Here is a 19,501-nt window from a genome sequence, read left to right on the forward strand (position 1 = left end):
CAGATCTTATTTTTTGTTTCCCAGCCCACACTCTTACTATTAGGTGGATGCTAACATCTCATAAACTATGCTTCCTGCTGGCAGCTGTTTTCAGTTAAAAGGCTCTGATAAACACCAAAATAAGCAACTAGGTGGTGGACATAATGGAGCATTTAGCAGTAAATATCCAAGTAGTGTAGAGTTTTTCATTTTGCAGGTGTCCAGAAACAAGACTAGACTAAATCTACTGTTGTTCTATTTCTATCGGTTGTGTTAACACGCCACTGTATGCTACCATCTTAGCCTTAAAGCAGCAATATGAGCTATAAATCTCTGAGGAGAAGAATGTGACTAACATGTCAGTCTCTCTTTAAGTTTAATGCAATCCATTACTTGGTTTAAGTTTACACTATAAACCAATAATCATCATTTTTAGACTAAGCTTGACTGCAGGGGGTTATTTTCAAACTTACAGGTTTTGTATATAAAAAGACTTGTGGAATTTGTATTGACTTATGTAGCACCATGGTTCCTGGAGGAGCAATGTTTTGCTTCACTATGCACTGTATTTACTGTATATGGTTAAAACGATAATTAAAGTCCTAAGACATTGACCCCTGTAATTTAGCAGCTAAAGAGCCAGATTTCTTAAGCTAATTGGTGGGGAACAAAACAGAGCTGAAAGCAGAGTGAATAAATTCGTCAGGTGGCCAGACATATGACCTTAAGTGAATGTTAATGTTCAGTTCTGCTGCATGTGTAAATAAGCAACTGTTCGTGAACATGTTTGACACATAGACTTTAAAGGGCTTCCAGTGCTGTTTACTCAGCTCAGTGCAGTGTTGCCAAGCTGCCAAATAAAGAAAATTAATGTAGGTTAAACAATAGGAATATAGTCCAGAAAAACTCTTTGTCTGTTCTTGTCCTGTTACACAGATTAGAAATCTTTTTGCCATGAATTGCAAATTCCCCTTTTATGCATATACACTATTTTGTGTGTTTAGTGTAGTCTATTTTCCTATTTTTCCCTGTTTAAAAGAGTTTGATGCTACCTGGGATGAGACAGTATTTTCCTCATTAATTCATATCAGAATGGAACATATTAATGATTCTTAAAGCAACAGGACATGATCTCCGTATCACTTGTATATGCGTGTCATTTCCCCAGTTTATACACACACACATTCTCACAGTCATCAGATCTTTTAAATTGTGAGTCAATTAACAGAAAAACAGATCAAAGAAGGGAACACTTTTTAATTACAGCGTGCTATGTGTTAGCCAGAAGCCTGATCTTTGTTGCTGCTGATTCATTGCAAATTGTTAACTGTTTATTTTTCCTTTCCTATTGATATTCATTTCTCATCATTCACTTCTCTTCCTCTTGTTCATCTGTGGCTTCATTTTTTTTTTCTCAATCATTTTGTTTTCCAGGAACAGATGGTGTGCTCTGTCATACGAAAGGAGCCCAACTTGCTATAATGCAGAAAAGCCATTCATTCTGGTTAATATTTTTTTCTCCCATGTGCAGCATTACCTAGCTCAGAAACCTTTTCATCTTCAGTGATTTCTTGTTCCCCCTTCACTTTTTCTTTTCTTTTCTCACTTCTCTCTTTGCCTTTTTTCTTTTCTCGTTCGTTTTGTTCTTTGTCCAGTTCCCGCCTCTACAACCCTATGTCAGGCTGTTTCTCTTCACCATTATTGACAGCATAATCATCATAATTATAACTGATTTTCCAGTCTTTTTTGCTCAATACCAGTTTCTATTCAAGTTATTGTATGATATATTTCAAAACTACATTCCCTTTGATTTTCCTCTCTTCTCCTTTTCCTCATTTCCTATCTCATTGCTTCCCTTTCCACCATACTTCTTCCCCCCATGCAGCAGTACTTCACTCTTCTCATTATAACAGATGGTGTCATCAGCGATATGGACGAAACACGACACGCCATCGTGCAGGCGTCTAAGCTCCCCATGTCCATAATCATCATCGGTGTGGGCAATGCAGACTTTGCTGCCATGGAGTTCCTTGATGGAGACGCCAGCGTTTTGAGGTCCAACACAGGAGAGGAGGCTGTTCGCGACATTGTGCAGTTCGTGCCATTCAGGGATTTCCGTAATGTGAGTATTGTTCTCAGACTGTTGCAAACCAGAGAGATGTCATGTGACCTGCACACACTGAGATGAAATAGCACTGCTTCAGGTAAAGGGTTTGCTGTAACAGGATAAATAACAATTTAAACTGTTGTCATGTAGGTTGTTGGTTTAGCAAAATCATAAATGTACACATGCTGTACAGCACAAGACATATAGAGACGCATGTCCATTCGAAAGTATTCTTGTTCTCTCAAATGCAGTGTTTAGTTATTTTAATATTTTGTTTTTATTTTGATTTTGGCTTTATTTGTTTTAAAGTAATTGTTATAGTCTTGTTTTAGTCATTGGATTTTATTAGATTCAGTCATAAAAACTAGACACTTTAGTTTCATCAGCAACATTTTTGTTCCATTTTTCTCCTGATTTTTATATCTTCTAAGCATTTTGAGGCCACAGATGTTGCCATCCCTATGTACAGTTGCCATGGTTACAGGTATTCTTGTCCATTGTGAGGTTATAATGGAAAAAGTAGAGTATACTTGTTCACAGACACAGCGTCCATGTTCCTGTGCTCTGCACTCATGGAACAGACTGAGTCTCCTCAGTAAATCAGGTCGTAGTTTCCTGCTTGAACAGAACTGCTCTCTGTGTCTGTTGTTCCTACCTAACATTTCCACAGCTACCTGTTGTCTCGTCTGCAGAGCACTGAATCGTTCACATGCCGGAATCACTCACTCGTTCACTGAAATAGTGTCAGCAACAAGTTAAACAGCTAAGTCGACGTTTTTAAATAAAGCAAACAGGAGTTTGGAATTCACAGACGTGTGCAGTTCAGAGAATCAGATGGCATTAAAATAGCGAGGTTGTTTAGAGGAGAGTTTCTGGTAGATACTCCACAGATTCTAAGAGTAGTGGTTCCAATGAAGTTTGTCATTCACTCACCATCTGCAGACATTCAACTTAAGCTAATGTTTTAACCATCTGAATGTGAATGTGTTACTGAGTGGAAGCCTGTTGCTACTCAACGACATACACACAATGCAGGCTCTGCTAGACGAGGGTAGCTGCCTGTTTATCTCAGCCTCAGCAGAGACGCTGTATGTGTGTCTGTGTGTGTGCAGATGAGTGCACAGACTTATATGGAAAAAGTGTTAATGTGAGTGTTTAGAAATGCTAATTAGTTTGAACACATTTACAGGTTGTGCACAGGGGGACTCATCTAGTGCATTCTTGTTTAGTGTTTTTGTTTTTGTTTGTTTTATTGTCATTTTTCTGTGTGTGTGTGTGGGCTGGTGGTGGGCGAGCTGACTTCCTCTGGAGTGGGAGGAACAGACAGTGTTTGTTGGCTTCATTCCAGTTTGACGGTGGGCGGGTGAGAGACAGCAACAGACAGAAGAGAGAGGAAAAAGAAGAAATGAAGCTGAGAGAGAAAGGGAACGTAACGTTAAGGAGAGTGAGAGTGAAATGATGAGCTGTGTGGGCAAGCTAACTTTCCCTACAAATTATTATCTTCCTAATGTTGGAACATTGAGTGTGTGTGGTTGTTTGTCTTTGGCCCTGTGATGGACTGGTGACCTGTCCAGGGTGTCCCCCTGCCTTTCACCCAAAGAGAGCTGGGATAGGCTCCAGCAGATCCCTGTGACCCTGGTTAAGGAATAAGTGGATATAGATGATGGATGGATGGATGGATGGATGGATGGATGGATGGATGGATGGATGTTGGAACAGTGACATAGGAGTCACACAACCATCAGCTAGCTCCTGGATAGTGAGCTGTCCCTGCAAATATGTGGGAACTAAAAGGGAACACAGTCACTTGTATTCTTTTGTCTTTTTAGGCCAATATTTGGGTCGTGTTTTTTTTTCTTTTCTGTAGAAGTTATGGTGCTTTCTTCTGTCTCTCAGGCACCCAAGGAGACCCTTGCCAAATCGGTCCTGGCTGAGCTGCCTCAGCAGGTCACCCAGTATTTTAAACAGCGGAATCTCCCGCCCATCAACTCAGCACCAGAGTGAGACCCCACAAACATGGGAGCCCGCACGCTGTACAATAGTTCAACAAAACCTCTCTTCTTGTTAACAGCAAACAGTACAGAATGAACGTGTGTATATCAACTGTGAACAAAAATAAGTTGTGGACTAAAAAAAAAAAATCAAGACATCCCTGTCATTCTGTTTGCAAAGTTTTTCTGGTGAGACACTGCTCGGTTAGTATCCAGTGTGAATCAGAAGTAAAATTCAGTATTTCCTAAAGCTTTCCAGCACACAGATGATAATGTTTAAAGGACCTTGCATGTCTACAGTGATGGCAGGTGATTTCATGAATATGCAGGCAAATCATTGGCCTTCTATAGAAAAATGAAAAATATCTTGATTCATCAGGAAGTAGGTTTATTTTGCTTTTTGCATGTGTCTTGTGATTGATACCGTGTGATACATACAACTCCTCAGTGTAAAGTCCCCTCTAAGTTGAAATAGTTGGTCGGTGGTTGAATCACCTTCATTTGTTGTAAGAAGACTTTTCATTTTACTGATCAGATGAAGGCTGCTTGCTTTTGTGTTCAGGCGTGGCAAACTCAAGAGCCTGGACGGAGCACTACTTCTTCACCTGTGGAGGTGTTCATTTAAGAATTTTGATCACCCGTCAGCAGGCTTTCATGCTCTGCTGTGCTTATTTGATTTAAAGTGACAGAATCAGAGGAGGATGAGACTGTAGTGACAGCTCTAGCACTAACACAGAATAGATGTAGTATACTGTGTAAACTCTTTAAGCTGATAAATATGGGGACATTTTGCTAGCTAATGCAAAATCCTTGTATTTCTTATACATCCTGCATGTTGCCAATACCTACTTGTTGTTTACAAACTGATGCTGATCACAATCGCATGATTTTTATTTCAGATTATGTATTTAGCAGACTTTGTACATATTTGCGATTTCACTGAACGTTACATGGCAGACAGATGTGTCAGAGGAGGCTGTTACTGTCACACTTTTAAAGATCTGTTTCCGCATATATAGATATATATATATAAATAGAATGTATATTTATGATGCTGTTAATGTTCTGATACGTCAGTGTTTCTGACATGTTTTTAATGTACTTTTTATGCAGTGGCAAATTGTGTACTTCAACTTCTACTGTATGTTTTGCTGTGCATCTTTGTACTAAATGTGTTGCTATTCATTTTATAAAATTGTGTCTATGTCCACACTCAGGTTAATAAACCTTAGGAAACGTCACATATTCCCCGTGGCTTTAAGAACAGCAGCATGGCCTCTCTCTGGAATCTGACCACCACTTTACCACTGCCATGTAAAATAACCACACCACCACCCAAAGAAACTTCAATTTGGCTTAAAGAAACACTGACTTAGGCTCCAGCAGATCTCTGTGACCCTGATTCAGGAAAAAGCGGGTATAGAAAATGGATGGATGGATGGAAACACTGACTACAATAAAACACACAGTTTTGCTCTTTGTGTCATCGGTTCATCTCTAGATAATATTTGGAGTTACTGATATCAGGCACTTATTTTTATTCTATATTAAAAATATTTACACATATTAAGGATCAATGCATGTTCTCCCTGTGCTTGCGTGGGTTTACTCCGGGTACTCCGGTTTCCTCCCACAGTCCAAAAACATGCATGTTAGGTTGATTGGTGACTCTAAAATTGCCCGTAGGGGTGAGTGTGAGTGTGTGAGGTTGTTTGTCTTTGTGTGTCTATATGTGGCCCTGCGACAGACTGGTGACCTGTCCAGGGTGTACCCCTGCCTTCCACCCGAGAGAGAGCTGGGATAGGCTCCAGCAGATCCCTGTGACCCTGAGCCAGGAAAAGCGGGTATAGAAGATGGATGGATGGATATTAAGGATCAATTCTGACACTGAATTAGTCATGTTAATCTTTGAAGATGAACACAGTTTTTACTTACTTGACAAATGTGTTACCCTTTTTAAATTTTGAGCCTTAGCCTTCCAGTCCCACTTTTAAAGTTCCTAAACGTGCTGCTGCTGCTAGGAAAAACAATAGAGAAACACGGATGGTGGTTGACAGAAACACTGGCAACAGGTCTGTGTTAAACTGCACATGACTCAGTTTATATTTCTCAATATTTCTTGTCTGCTGGTTTTGCTTGTACTGAAGAGAGAATGAATCATAGCCTGGTGCCAGAATAGAGAATTCAGCTCTCCAAAAAAAATTATTTTGGCATTGGAGAAACTCATAACGGTGAAAGAGGTAAAACAATTCCTACAAAAATGCTACTTCCATCCTACACCCTCTTTAGACAGTATGTGGATCTTTTTATTGCTCTGGTTATATGTGCTGCTGCTTTTGGCACCAACCACCTTAACATACTGTAGTAATTGCCAGATTTAAAGAATTGTGGCTGCTGGGGACTAATTTTCATCTGAAAGGCTTGTGCTTCCAGTGCCTCAATGCTCAAATCCTCAGTTGATATTTTCTTTGTGTATGCTGGTTATAATATTTGTTGTCATAGCAACTCTTTTCACAGCTACACAAGGGCTACTGAGCTTCATCTGTTTGTTAAACCAAGAAGCCCACGGCCACATTACCGATGTCAGTGGACTGTCCTCAGACAAGCCGACATGCTCATTACTGCCCATGAACGCAAGGTAAAATTAGTGGATTTCCCAGTGTTATCACACTGTGACAGCAGCTTTGCAGCAAGACACAGACACATTTTATTCACTGAAGAGAACAACAAATATTGGACTGTTTAGGATGTTTATTGACACTGATTTTCTATTTTGATATCATCTTACCTTCACAGACACCCATCAGGTAACTGAGCTCAGCTTCAGATGCAGATATTTTCCTGCCAACACTGTAGTGAGGACTTAATACTCATCCCAGAATCCAATTATTTGAGTTAGTTAATCCAGTTTTACATGTTAATTCAATAGCCATTGTAGATCTGGCTTAAAGATACATCTGAGATCTCCCCGAACAAACAGGTCAAATTATCCATGTTGCATAAAAACTGACATACACACCTTGTGCGTGGGCTGTTTTTACAAAATAGGCCCCTTGAGGGAAGGAACTGAGAATAATTTGCCTTCCAGAGGTCAATGTCTCTGTGCCTTACTTTAAGATGTTACTTTTGCCTCTTTAGGCCTTGAAAAGACATATTCTGAAAGGGATGAATCAGTCTGGGACTTATTTGTTTCACATCGACTGGCCATATCTGTGTCATTTATGATTTACAATTGACCTACGATTGACCTAAGAAAGTGTTAATGCTGGTGGCTACTGAGTATTATACAAAAAAAAACCAAACTAACACAGAATGTACTATTATTGTTAATTGATACTCCTTAAAAAAAGAGGCTAAAAAAAAACGAAAAAAAAAAACACACCAGTTTTGTTGCTCTTCCTCACACTCACAGCCCACAGCAAGACACAGTTTAAGGAAAAGCTCTTTATTTGTCTCTGCTCAGACTTCAACCACAAAAACAACACTCTGATACCTGAGACAGCAGCAAACTGTCCAGCGTCTTTCCAGCATGATGTGACTTTGAAACTAGAGAAAAACATTACAGCACACAAATAAAAACATCTGTATTCATCCAAACTTCTGCATTTAACACAGAGACAGAAGCTTGCCCTGCCCCATCTCTGTGTCCTCTGCTGTTGATAGCTAAAAGGTGTGAATCATGTGTCACAGTCTAAAGCAGTCTCTTCCTTGCTCCACAGCTGTCAATCACTGTTCCCTCAGCCAATAGCACAGCTTGCAGTCGCTGTGGCTTGGGTTGGGAAGGGGTGTGTGGGGGGGCAGGATGTCGTCAGGGTAGGCAGTGCGGGATTGGTTGCTCAGCTTAAACTGCGTGAGATGTGATTGAGGGAAGGAAGGGTGGAGGTGTCATGTTTGAGTGTCACAATAGTAGAAAACCACAAACAGATAAATAGATTAAGTTTAGATCAGAGTTTAAATTGGTTGGAACGTAACTGTTTGTTAGGGTTATATCACTGGGCTGAACTTTGTCTAATGACAAAGAGCAACAGTTTAACTCACAGCTGTGAAAACAACAGGAATACTGAAAATGTCTGCTATGTGTATGTGTTTAATAACATGATATTGCATGTGTACTTTTACTGCAGTTGTGTGAAGTTACCTCTTCTGACTTCACTAGCCATTCTGAAGACAGGCAAACCTCAGACTTGTCTGTATATGTGTGTATCTGTATCTGTATTCTGTGTACGTGCATGTGAGTGTGTGTGTGTGTGGATGCTGTGGTTTGTCTATCTGTAGGTCCTGCTGTGCCGAGGGTATGGCGACATGATTGCGTCCACGCTACCTTCGCTGTCTGAGCTGCTGTCAGAGTCGCTGCTGCCAGAATAAACCCAGAGTCCTGGTAAAACGCCAACACACACGGCTGCTGACGGCAGGTGTAACACGCCTTGACCGGTGCTCCGGGGAGCCGAGTGTGGGATCGCAGTCAGCCCGGGGACTGTTTGTTGATCTTCAGCTCCCCCTCCTCCTCCTCCTGCACCTCCCTCCTGTTCTGGACAGCACAGCACACTGTCAGATTCAGAGACTGTAAATGCACGTCCCTATGTATTTTACTAACTAATGGAGCATTTTCAATGATCGTTTGTATAATTTCTCCATGGAATGCAGGTAGAAAGCCAAAATGACATTACCATACGTGTATGAGATTTTTCCAATGAATATGAGAATATATTTGCATGCAGGTTATAAGCCAAGATAGATGCCTGTGTACTGTAAATAAGACAAATTGATTACGTAGCCTGTTTTCCCAAAATCATCTTGCACGCAGAGTAGACCTGACAGCTAGACAGCCATTCTTCCTTTTAGACCTCAGGCTGCAGCCCACCTGTGTGTCTGTCTCCATTTCCTGTTGCTACTGTTGCTGTGTTTTCCACCTTCTGTTTCTTACTGCTGTCTGATGACTGGGAGGAACTGGGTGAGAGAACCAAGAGTTTGAAGTTTGAAACTGCTCTAATTTCATACTCACAGTAGGTCAACAGAACATGTGTAATGTCACAGGGGTCAACTTGAATCTGCAGGTCCCCAAAGCTGTGCAATATTTTGGTTTGGTTGATAAAGGGCAAACTGACAAGATTAGTAACGAGCTGTGGAACACATTGTGGCATTTAGCATTTGGTGAAGACCAAAACAGAGATAAAACACAGATAAAAGAATGTTAACTGAGTTTATACACAGCAGAAATGTATAAATGCTAATGCTGGCCCATGTCTGCTAGATTTGTCAAGAGGCAGCTGATGTCACCGTTGTGTTTACTGCTTGTTCTGTGCAGGTACCTGCGTCTCTTGACAGCTCCGGCCAATAAATGGGCCTGAGACAGGTGGCTGGTTCTTTGCTCTGTTAATGAATGTTTAGGTGCTGGCTTCTTTTCGGGCTCTCTGCGGCTCTCGGTGGACGCTTGCTTCACTAGAGCACTGTGACCGTACAGAGTTAAGGTGAATAAACCGGAACGGAAAGAATCACACGACCTATTCAGAAACAGGGTGTTCAACATGTTGCATTCTGTCCTCCCTTTGAGGGGAGGACAGAGCGTAACATCAGTGTGATGGAAGAAATGACACAGTTCTGAGAGGCTAAGAAAAGCAGGAAGCAGAGAGAGGTGACACAGATACAGAGCCCAAAACAAGAACAGGAGATGGACAGAGCTCAAGAGACATGAAATAGGGTTACGCTGAAAGAAAAGATGACAAAAAGACAAAAGACACCAAAGAAGACAAAGTTGACAAGATATGAGAGAAGAGAAAGAGGCGGGTGGTCACCAGCAGACACAAAGAGCGGCTTTAGGAACATGTAAGGTACAGCTGAGCAGTCATGAGTTTTCACTGCATTAACTGTGATCTGCACCTGTGTGCGAGCATGCACTTTGTGTTCGCTGCAGCAAATGACTGCTTTATAGCATCGTCGTAGTTACCAGCATATGATAGTTTCCACGACAACGCATTTGTGTTCTTTATCTGCAGGCAAACCTGTGTCAGAAACCCGCCTGTCTGCAAAAAGAAAGACAGCATGATGGAGAAGAAAAGGACAAGAGCAACAGCTAACAAACCAAAGCGCCTCTCTGTACTGTGCAACAATACCATGTGTGCTGTAGAACAGTGACAAACCAGACCATGGTGAAATCATAATTGTGTAAAATCTGCTCCACAATTTTTACCTGAACCTCCTCAAAATATTTTGGCTCAGTCATGCATCAAATTACTATGGCTACACTGGGCAGTTTATAAATTTTAGCAGTGCTTGGATTATACATGCAGATGTGTGTGTAATGTATGCATGATTCTGCCAAAGCAGGAGCTGGACTATGTTGGAGATGTGCCCGTCCCTGCCAGGTATCCTGCAGACTACTCCCTAAACTGTCTGCTGTTGTGTGATTGTAATGTTCCAGCTGAGCATAGGTTTTCTCTATATATCGTACAGTGTATCGCATAGAGACTGTCTGATTAGGATAGGTCAAGTTGACACTGTGCTTGTGCTAAAATGATGCATTGCTTCATAAATTACATAATAGCTTTGGTGATATAGTATGTAAGATACTACTACTGAATAGACAATATATGGTCTTGCATGTTCTAAATCTCCTAAGTTTAAGACTTCTATAAATATCTAGTGTGTCAAGTGCAATATTGACAATAATGACTTCTATCACTGACTGCTCATTCATTTGAGCATTCATTTTAACAAAAAGAATGCATTACATTTTTAAGAGGTGCAGTTGAAGGAAAGCATGTGCGTTGTTTCTGATCATCCATGTGCCAGAGTATTTTGGCAAGTATGAGTTTAACGTTTACATCGATTGAGATTTTGTTTTCATTTAGACAGAATTTCTTGACTGATCTCTACAAATTCTCATTTCATAACCCACGAAGTAAACAAGTCAAATAAAGTGCAAGTACTGTGACTTTAAAGACATCTCGGTCCTTATTTTAAACCTGGGGGAAAACAGGTGCACATGGTTAAGCAGATAAAAGAAAGAGATACTGGCTAATTAAAATGTTTTTGTAGAAACAAATGCGTGATAAAGGATATTCTGTACTCCAACAGTTCCTGCTTCTCCTCATCCCTGCGTTGCTTTTCCACAAGGCTCTGTTGCCGGGAGACCTCGTCCAGGAAGCTGGTCTCATCCTCATCCAATCCCCTCACCATGTTCTCTGTTACCATGGAAACAAATATGTGCTCACCACATGGCAGTAGATTGACTGCACTTTTCAGAAAACTAACCAAAACGGTATGCTTTAAACCCATGCCACAAGTGACGAGTTGTGTGCCTGACAATTTTTTTTAACATACAAAAAAAACAGCTTGATTTTTGCACTTTAGAAAACTCCCTCAGAAGCCACAGACGACTTTTAGGGCCAACTTTGATCTGGAAAATTGGCGGCCTGCCTCTTTAAACATGGCAAACTACTGTGAGTACTGATTACAAAATTTACAGAGGAAGATACTGTTTAGAATAGAATAATGACGATGGGTACTGCTGACAACAAATCCTTGCCATGCCCCTGTCTTGGTCCAAGAGAAGAAGAGAAATGTTAATTCAACCCTAAATGACAAATGGGCATAAAAGTCTGAGCAGCAGAATGAAGAGGAATCAGACAAAGACCCACTGAATTTGAACTGCTCCTCATACTCCTCTTGTTTCTTGTCTTTCTGCTCCTGTAGTCGGTCAAAGAGAGAACGTGGGTCATACTCCTCATCTGGGACCTCTGAGGAATACACCAACAAATATATGGATGTTTGCATAGATGGATTTATTGTACAAGTTTGATGCGTTTGGGGATTGTGTTTAAGTGTACATGTTCTTACCCTCTGGGTCGTCAGGTTTTCTGACTTTCTCCCACTCCTCCTGTCTCTTCTTCCTCCTCTCATCAAGCTCTGCCTCCGACACAAACTTCCTGCTGAGGTCAATGCCTGCTGTCTCTCCTCCTGCCATTACAACTCACCTACACACAAATATAGCTTACTTCTGATTGGCATTCTGAAAAAGTTTTTTTTCTTTTCTGCTAGGCCGTCAAGTGAAGAAGCCGTGTTTTGTTTTTCAGCGGTTCTCTTCTGGCGACCATACATAATTCATGGAATCAACTGATTTGTTCCTTTAGTGTGGAGTCCAGCAAAGGAATAAATCCATCGAATCCATTAAAACTCAGGTTTTGTCCCCTGAACAAAACATTTTAAAACCACTACTTCTTTTTTCTGCACAACCACAGAAAACACCCTCACACCACAGTAGAGTGACACACTTGGGGTAAGACAGAGAAAATGAACCACCATATCGACCACTGCAACATTAAATGTCTGTATGCAACCTAGTTATGAATTAACATAGCCTATAGCTCAGATCTCTCCGTGTGTCCCATGAGGGTTGATATCCAGAGCCCTCTGTATAGTTTTAAATAAAACCTATAATCAGCTGAACCACTCCAGCCTCCTTTGTGTACTTCCTCATCAACGGACCTGAGTAAGTCACATGAGAATTTAACACTTCCCATAAAAATATCAACACATCTAAGTCCTTGACTTCACATTCTTAAGTGCTATATTTTTATAAAAGCACTAATTTAACAACTTAAAAAGTCCTTTCTATGCTCAGACTATGAACACAGAGGCGACATGAGGAAAATTGAAAGTGAAAATTTTTAAATTTAAATGCTGAACACTAAAATTGAAAAAATGAGACTTGAACTGGAAAAAATAATTGACTTTCAGTGTCCTCACTTCTGTTCAGTTCTGTCTCAAAAATGTCTCAAATACATTTTTGCTTTTATCTGTAAAAGCAAAAATGAGCATCGTGTTTAAATCATTATGGAGGTTCTACTCCAAATCATATACTTATGTTTTTTTATCAGTAGGAGTCATATACTCCTGCACTGATCATTAAACAGACAAAGCTCAACAACAGCTTTGTACCAACAACTACATCTGTTCTCCCAATGTTAGTGCACAAGACGGAGGTGTGAGGATGTGGCTCCCCCTTGTGGTCACTTTAAGTCGACACATGTAACACAGGTCTGGGACAGTTTAAACAACTTGTCTTCAGTGACCGCTGAGGAAAGCTGTGAGGATAACACGACTGAGCTGCAGTGAAATGACAGCCGAGTAAAACACGACGTTTCCGTAGCGGGTTAATTGTACCAGCCCTGTTGACTGACTTACCGATAGCTTATAACTACGTGAGCAGCTAAAAACAAGCCTAGTCTGTTGAGCTAGAAGACGCACTCAGCTATAGACGTGGTGTTTAATCTGTACAGCTATCTGACTGCAGCGCAACAGCAAAGGGCTTTCTGTTGTTGTAGTTTCCGAACTGTAAAGCCGCGAATGCCTTGCGTGCTACAGCTAGCGTTAGCTTCGTTAGCATCCAAGCAAGCTGTTAGCACTGCCGCCGGAAAGAGGACACAGTGTCATGGGGTACAAACAACACTTCCACATGCACGTCCGAGCCTGCTGCGGTCTCAGCCCAGGACTGTTTCAAACCACGGCGAATCATTTATGTGTCGCTTGAACTTACCCAGCGACGGCTAATGTCAATCGGTACTGCTGCTCCAGATAAATGACGATTTGTGTCACTGTAAAAATATCTCGTCACGATTTTCAGTGTGAGACCGTTCCGCTTTGCTGTTTAGTAGCGGGGGAGACACGTTCGCAGCTTTATTTTAATTATCCACACTTGACATTAGGTATTAAAACCTCCTTAAAACTACAATACCTTTTCTTTTGTGGGTGCTCTTTATGTTATTAGGCCTTACAATTATAATGCTGACAAAGTTCCTCTTAAACTATAAACTTAACTTAAAATTTAGTAAACCTTCCTGGTGTGGTTGTTAATTTAACTAAAAGCATAACTCCACTTCTCTTTGCGATTAATTACTGTAATTAATAGTCCCTACCTTTTTCTGTCATTGTTTGTTTGGAAATGGTACAGAATTACATTCTTTGTCTTATTAAAATGTAACTATCTGTTCAATATCTGCATTACAGGTTTTCTTTGCTGTAATACTGTCACATGTTTTGAATATGTTGGTCCATAATGTTGCTGTCAGGTATATCGCTGTAAATATGGTCACATTTACCCCTATCCTCTGTATCCTCCTCACCCACACCAACTATCCTCATGTCCTCCTTCACTACATCCAAGAACCTCCTCTTTGGTCTTCCTCTAGGCCTCCTTCCTGGCAGCTCTAACCTCAGCATCCTTTTACCAATGTATTCACTGTCCCTCCTCTGAACATGTCCAAACCATCTCAATCTGGCTTCCCTGGCTTTTTCTCCAAAACATCTAACATGAGCTGTCCCTCTCACTCATCACCCTATCTGACACTCTCTTCACCTCCAGAACATTCCCAGCAAAATCCTCCTTCAGGAGAACTCCTACTCCATTCCTCTTTCCATCCACACCATGATAAAGCAGCTTGAACCCTGCTCCTAATCTATAGGCCTTGCTACCTTTCCACCTGGTCTCCTGAACACCTTTCGATCAATTAGCAGAAATGGAATATAGTATTCATAAAAGTTTGGTTGAAACACTTAACACCAAGTTTTGTCTAAAATGACTTATGCGAGATGGAGGTATAATTTCTAATTGTTTATTTATTCATTTCATTATATTTAATTTATGGCCAATTTAAAGTCACCAGTTAACATAACCTGTGTGTCTTTGGACTATGGGAGAAACCAGAAACCCCAGGGAAAACCCGTGAAACACGGGGAGAAGACGCTAACCACTGCTCCACCGTGCTAACCGTTATTTACTGTGTAGTTTTGGGAAGTGATTTTGTCTGTAATTTGGGTGCAGGTCTATGAATGTCTAATTTTGTTTTGGTCGTGTAACTTGAGGGAACTAATGTTGTTCAAAGGTCTTGGGAGAAACTTATATGCAGAGAAACAAATTCAAGGATGTTTTGGTTTACAAGTAGCCACTTATTACACTTTTTAGTAATCACATTCATCCTTGACTTGCTCTCGTCAATAGGTTAAATAATACATTACACTTTAATAGGGATGATATCCACTCTGAGTGATGCTGCAATAAGGATATAGTATTTCAGAGACACAGTTGTACATGCAGGAGTTTTGCTCTATACTGCACCCAGCATGTAGTGTCGTGGCCAGAAAAGCTGCACCAACAATGGTGACACCAAACACAGCTGCTTTTAGCAGTTTTTTTGAAAACTTAAACCACCGACTTTCAGTCTGACCCTGGGCAGCAGGAGTTTCCAAGACGCTATTATCTCTGCACTCCTCAGGTGTGTTCTCCACGGTATCCTCATCTCTGCATTTCATAGCTATGGCTACTTGATTTATATTTTCAGCAGTCCTAAATTCCTCTAGGGACGTCTGTACACTAGCTAGTATCTCCTCCTCCTGCATTGTCTCCAGTTGACCTTTAAGCTCATGAACCGACTGCTTCACGTCGGTTACATATACAGATATCTCCTCAAGTGTTTGCTGCCTTTCAACAATTTCGCTGTTTAGCTTCATTATGATCTCCTGTTTAGTCCTGATTTGTTGCTGCGCGTCCTGCAGGTTGGACTTAAAGTCTCGCGCAGCTTCCTTCAGGTTTTGAATCTGTTCATTTTTTTTCTCTGTTACAAGGTGAACTAGGTCAAGCTCAATTACAGTAGCCTCTGTCTTTTTCAGACTGTCGACCTTCAGCTGCAAATAATGTACCTGTGTGGTCAGATATTTATTCTCTTCCTGTTTGTGCTGTATTTGTGATTCAAACAGGGATAACTTGACAGTGAGATCACTGTTCATGTCTTTTATGATTGTCTCATTTTCCCTGAGTTTAGAAACTTCTACTCTTAGATTTTCAATCTCAGCCTCTAGGTGTCCTATTCCAGGTGTAGTCTCCCAGTTGCTCTCATCCCTACACTCCTTCGTTATCTCCTCTTCAGTTCTGTTTATTTGCTTGGAGCCCTCCAGATTGTACTCCAAGTCTTGCAAAGCTTCCTTGAAGTTCTGGGCGTTTTTACTGTGTGTCTCTATCGCACCCTGAAGTCGAGGCAGCTCACTTGTGACTATGTCACTCTTCTCTTTCAGAAGATCTAACTTTTCTAACCTTCTTTCCATGTTCGTATTTTGTTCCTGCCAACAGCGCTGCATTTTTTCGATCTGTCCCTTGGCACTGAGATAGAGTCTTTTGTAGTGCTCCTTCTCAGCCCTTACTTCTCTCAAACTTAACTCCACTGCTCTTACCTGTGATTGAAGCTTAGCCATGTCCTCCTGACAGGACATGGACCTCATCACCTGCTCACAAACCTGTGGAAGCTCCCGTGGTTCTGGTGCCTCCTCTGACACGTACACTCTTCGTGATTCTTCCATCATTCCTGAAACTGATTTTTCAAAGATTTTTTCTTAAGACCTAACTTACGGTACCTGTTGGGGATACAGGGTGTTCACTGCCACTCGAGTCGACAGTGAGATCGCTGCTCTTTTAGGACTTTGTGTGAATTACGTCATTGGTTTTAGAGTCTTTGGCTCAAAGGCTTTGCTGTGACGTCATCCAAATTAACGCTGAGTGTTTATATTTAAAATGCCTTTCAGCCAATAGATTCTGACGTAGGAATCGTAGATAGACCTAGATAGATAAACGTTATCAATAATCACCGAAGGGAAATTCAAGTGATCTTGTCGTAAAACATCATAAATAAATCAGATCCAGTCCGGTTCATATTGATTATTTACAATAGCCTGATGGAAGAATACTTAGGCCTATATATACACATAACTAATACAAGCATTACAAATGCGCAAACTTACGTAAAAACGACGTAAAGTTTACATTTGCGTAAGTCTTAATCCAATTTACGCTAAAAAGAATCCACCTTCCGTATTCACTCATCACTTTCTTTTATGATTTTTTTCCCTGTTTTTTTTTTTTTTTTAATCTTTTTATTGGAGAAATATATGGTTCTAGGTAAATTTAAATCCTTAAAGAAAACTTTTTGAATTGTTTCATGTGATTGAAATAGGTTTTATCAGCCATATGGATGGAAACAATGTTTGAATGGACCAGAAAGGTGAAGCAGCCGCGGTGACTCCGGTAAACCGGTAGGAGGAGTCCTGTCTTCCGCGGCTCTCCCAGATCTCCACACTGTCCAATTTACAGCCCGCGCTGCCATATAGTTTCAGCTTTGTTATCTTCCAGGTTTTTCTTCATCTAGGAAAGCAAGCAGTTGTACAACACTTCAGCTTCCTTTCAGGCTCGGTGTCACGGGCATTGCTATCTAACACAGCAACATCTTGGGGTAGTCGACCGCTTTATCCATGCATCGGAGTCCCGGGCCCCAGCGCACCGGCTCCGTCTCCGTCTCCGGCTCCGGCTCCGGCTCCAGCTCCAGCCGTGTCGGCCAGGGATACGTGGGCTGGCGCCGGTGACAGGGCGGAAGGTCAAGCCACTATAGCTTTCTGTGATCAGTTCACACCTATAGAGAGACTATAATTATGCAATTCTGCCATATTCATTAAGAAATGTTATTCCATATTTAATTCACACATTTATTGATATCCCACCAAATCAACTGCATTCCACTTACACAAGGATTCATTTCAGATCCATGAATTTAATCAGCCTCTCCATAAGCACAACAGAACCTGTTCTCATGGAAATAAGAAACTTAGTTTTCAACTAAACCTTTAATCCGATGTGCATTTACATGTTGCTGCATATCCCATTTGTAATTATGACAAATTTCTAGGATAGTTGGTGAATGTTTTTAAAGCACTGTGTAATATGGTAGAAAATACTGCTCTAAAACCAGAACCATTCAGAACAGAGTGGGTTAACCAATTAACAATAAACAGAATAGTAAAGAAAAAGGTCATATGAAGGCTGCTCAAATGAATGAATCTGAAATGAATAGATATAAGCCGAAGGTGGCATATCAATAAATGTGTGAATTATTCTGAATTAATTTCCCTTGATTGATGATCTGTCTGTCAGGGATTCGTGATACATGCTGCATGAATTAATGCATTAAATCACGGTGAATCATGTGTTAGTTAAACACAACTTAACTACGAGTTGTACCATTATGACCCTTTTTCTTTGCAGGAACCATATAACATGACAATGACATGAAGTCCACAGACTTTTGTGTGTGTGTGTTACAATTTTTATTAGATAAATGGGAGTGGTTTGGTAATATATTAAGCTTAAACATCTTAGCAAAGACACATATGTAGTCACTAATGAAAAATGTTAATAACAATATAAAATCCCAAACAAAAGCTAGAAAACTTGTAAACAAAACTACACTTTCAAATCAACTAAGCACATATACTGAACATAATGTACTCAACTTCTTCTGTTTGACTCAGCTCTGTGCTCGAATTGAACCTAAACAATAAGGAAATAAATATTGATTTAGGTGATATCTGGAGAGAAAGTCAAGGATACTGTGAAGAAAAATATTCTCAAGTCTTCTGCTTTCTAAATAAATCTTCTCTACCACCTGGTGTTTGAAATGAGGAAGTGTCACTTGTGTTCATCACATGGTTCTGCAGCAATGTGAAATGTTTCTTACTGACCTGAAAAGGGGAACCCTGCCCACAGCTCTTATCATAGTTTCCCTGAGGAATAAAACACTACATTAAATATATTAAACAGTAGCTTTCCTTTGAAAAACAATACAAACATGTTCTTAAAGACAGCAAAAAGGTCAAGAGACTACAACAGAAAAAGTAAATACTTGTAGAAGTTGGTGAGTTGATGTTTTCAATACGATAAGATCATATTTTGCAGTTTAAAGTCAGCGAGAGGCAATCTATGTCTTCTTCCTTAAGTGTAATATTTAGAGTGATCTTCTCCTTTCGGCTGCTCCCTTCAGGGGTCACCACAGCGAATCATCTGCCTCCATTTACCCCTATCCTCTGTATCCTCCTCACCCACACCAACTATCCTCATGTCCTCCTTCACTACATCCAAGAACCTCCTCTTTGGTCTTCCTCTAGGCCTCCTTCCTGGCAGCTCTAACCTCAGCATCCTTTTACCAATGTATTCACTGTCCCTCCTCTGAACATGTCCAAACCATCTCAATCTGGCTTGTCTGGCTTTTTCTCCAAAACATCTAACATGAGCTGTCCCTCTGATGTCCTCATTCCTGATCCTATCCATACCTGCGCTCCGATCAAAGGTGGGAAACAATCGAGATAGCGAGCAACCGTTTCCACCACAGTACAGTCTGTTAAAGGGCTAGAAGATGAATTATTTAATGGTAATGATGGTTAGATAAGATGAAATAATTCCTGGTCTAGCCCTTTAACAGATTGTACTGTGGTGGAAACGGTTGCTCGCTGTCTCGATTGTTTCCCACCTTTGATCGGAGCGCAGGTTGTGTGTAATGTTCACTTTTAACCAGGTCTCGTCAGCATATTTACTGAAAGCAGCGATCCGCTT

General features: G+C 40.7%; 2 protein-coding genes across 6 annotated transcripts in view; one reads left to right on the forward strand and one right to left on the reverse strand.

Moving 5' to 3' along the window:
* The window catches only part of cpne2 (copine II), a 40,225-nt gene extending 34,898 nt beyond the window's left edge, over positions 1-5,327 (forward strand). Inside the window, exons 15-16 of one of the 4 annotated variants that reach the window (XM_026311263.2) lie at positions 1,865-2,101; positions 3,983-5,327. In XM_026311263.2, coding sequence (XP_026167048.1) covers positions 1,865-2,101; positions 3,983-4,090 — 345 coding nt within the window. In that variant the 3' untranslated portion in view covers positions 4,091-5,327. Of the gene's footprint in view, positions 1-1,413; positions 1,484-1,634; positions 2,102-3,982 lie in introns of those variants that run through there. The other 3 variants (XM_026311265.1, XM_026311266.1, XM_026311264.1) reach the window with 3 other exon arrangements.
* A 2,179-nt stretch (positions 5,328-7,506) lies between these two features.
* Positions 7,507-13,685, reverse strand: psme3ip1 (proteasome activator subunit 3 interacting protein 1). Of its 2 annotated transcripts, XM_026312328.1 has the most exons (8): positions 13,613-13,685; positions 11,914-12,050; positions 11,715-11,813; positions 11,137-11,258; positions 9,387-9,526; positions 8,939-9,024; positions 8,399-8,605; positions 7,507-7,923 (listed from the first exon to the last, which is right to left on the reverse strand). In XM_026312328.1, exons 2-8 carry the CDS (start codon positions 12,038-12,040, stop codon positions 7,919-7,921), a joined length of 786 nt encoding a protein of 261 aa, XP_026168113.1. In that variant the 5' UTR covers positions 12,041-12,050; positions 13,613-13,685; the 3' UTR covers positions 7,507-7,918. The 2 variants fall into 2 exon arrangements, with proteins under 2 accessions (XP_026168113.1, XP_026168112.1); XM_026312327.1 differs by having other exon boundaries at positions 7,507-8,605.
* Between the last annotated feature and the right edge of the window lie 5,816 nt (positions 13,686-19,501).

Source organism: Mastacembelus armatus, chromosome 6 (genome assembly GCF_900324485.2).
Source record: "Mastacembelus armatus chromosome 6, fMasArm1.2, whole genome shotgun sequence".
In the NCBI taxonomy this organism is placed as follows: domain Eukaryota; kingdom Metazoa; phylum Chordata; class Actinopteri; order Synbranchiformes; family Mastacembelidae; genus Mastacembelus; species Mastacembelus armatus.

Coding starts and splice junctions, on each gene's coding strand:
- psme3ip1 (XM_026312327.1), bottom strand. CDS start 12,040: ATGGCAGGAGGAGAGACAGCAGGCATTGACCTCAGCAGGAAGTTTGTG. Junction 11,259..11,714: donor TGAGGAGCAGTTCAAATTCA/GTGGGTCTTTGT, acceptor CCATGGTAACAG/AGAACATGGTGAGGGGATTG. Junction 8,606..8,938: donor AAATGGAGACAGACACACAG/GTGGGCTGCAGC, acceptor TGTGCTGTCCAG/AACAGGAGGGAGGTGCAGGA.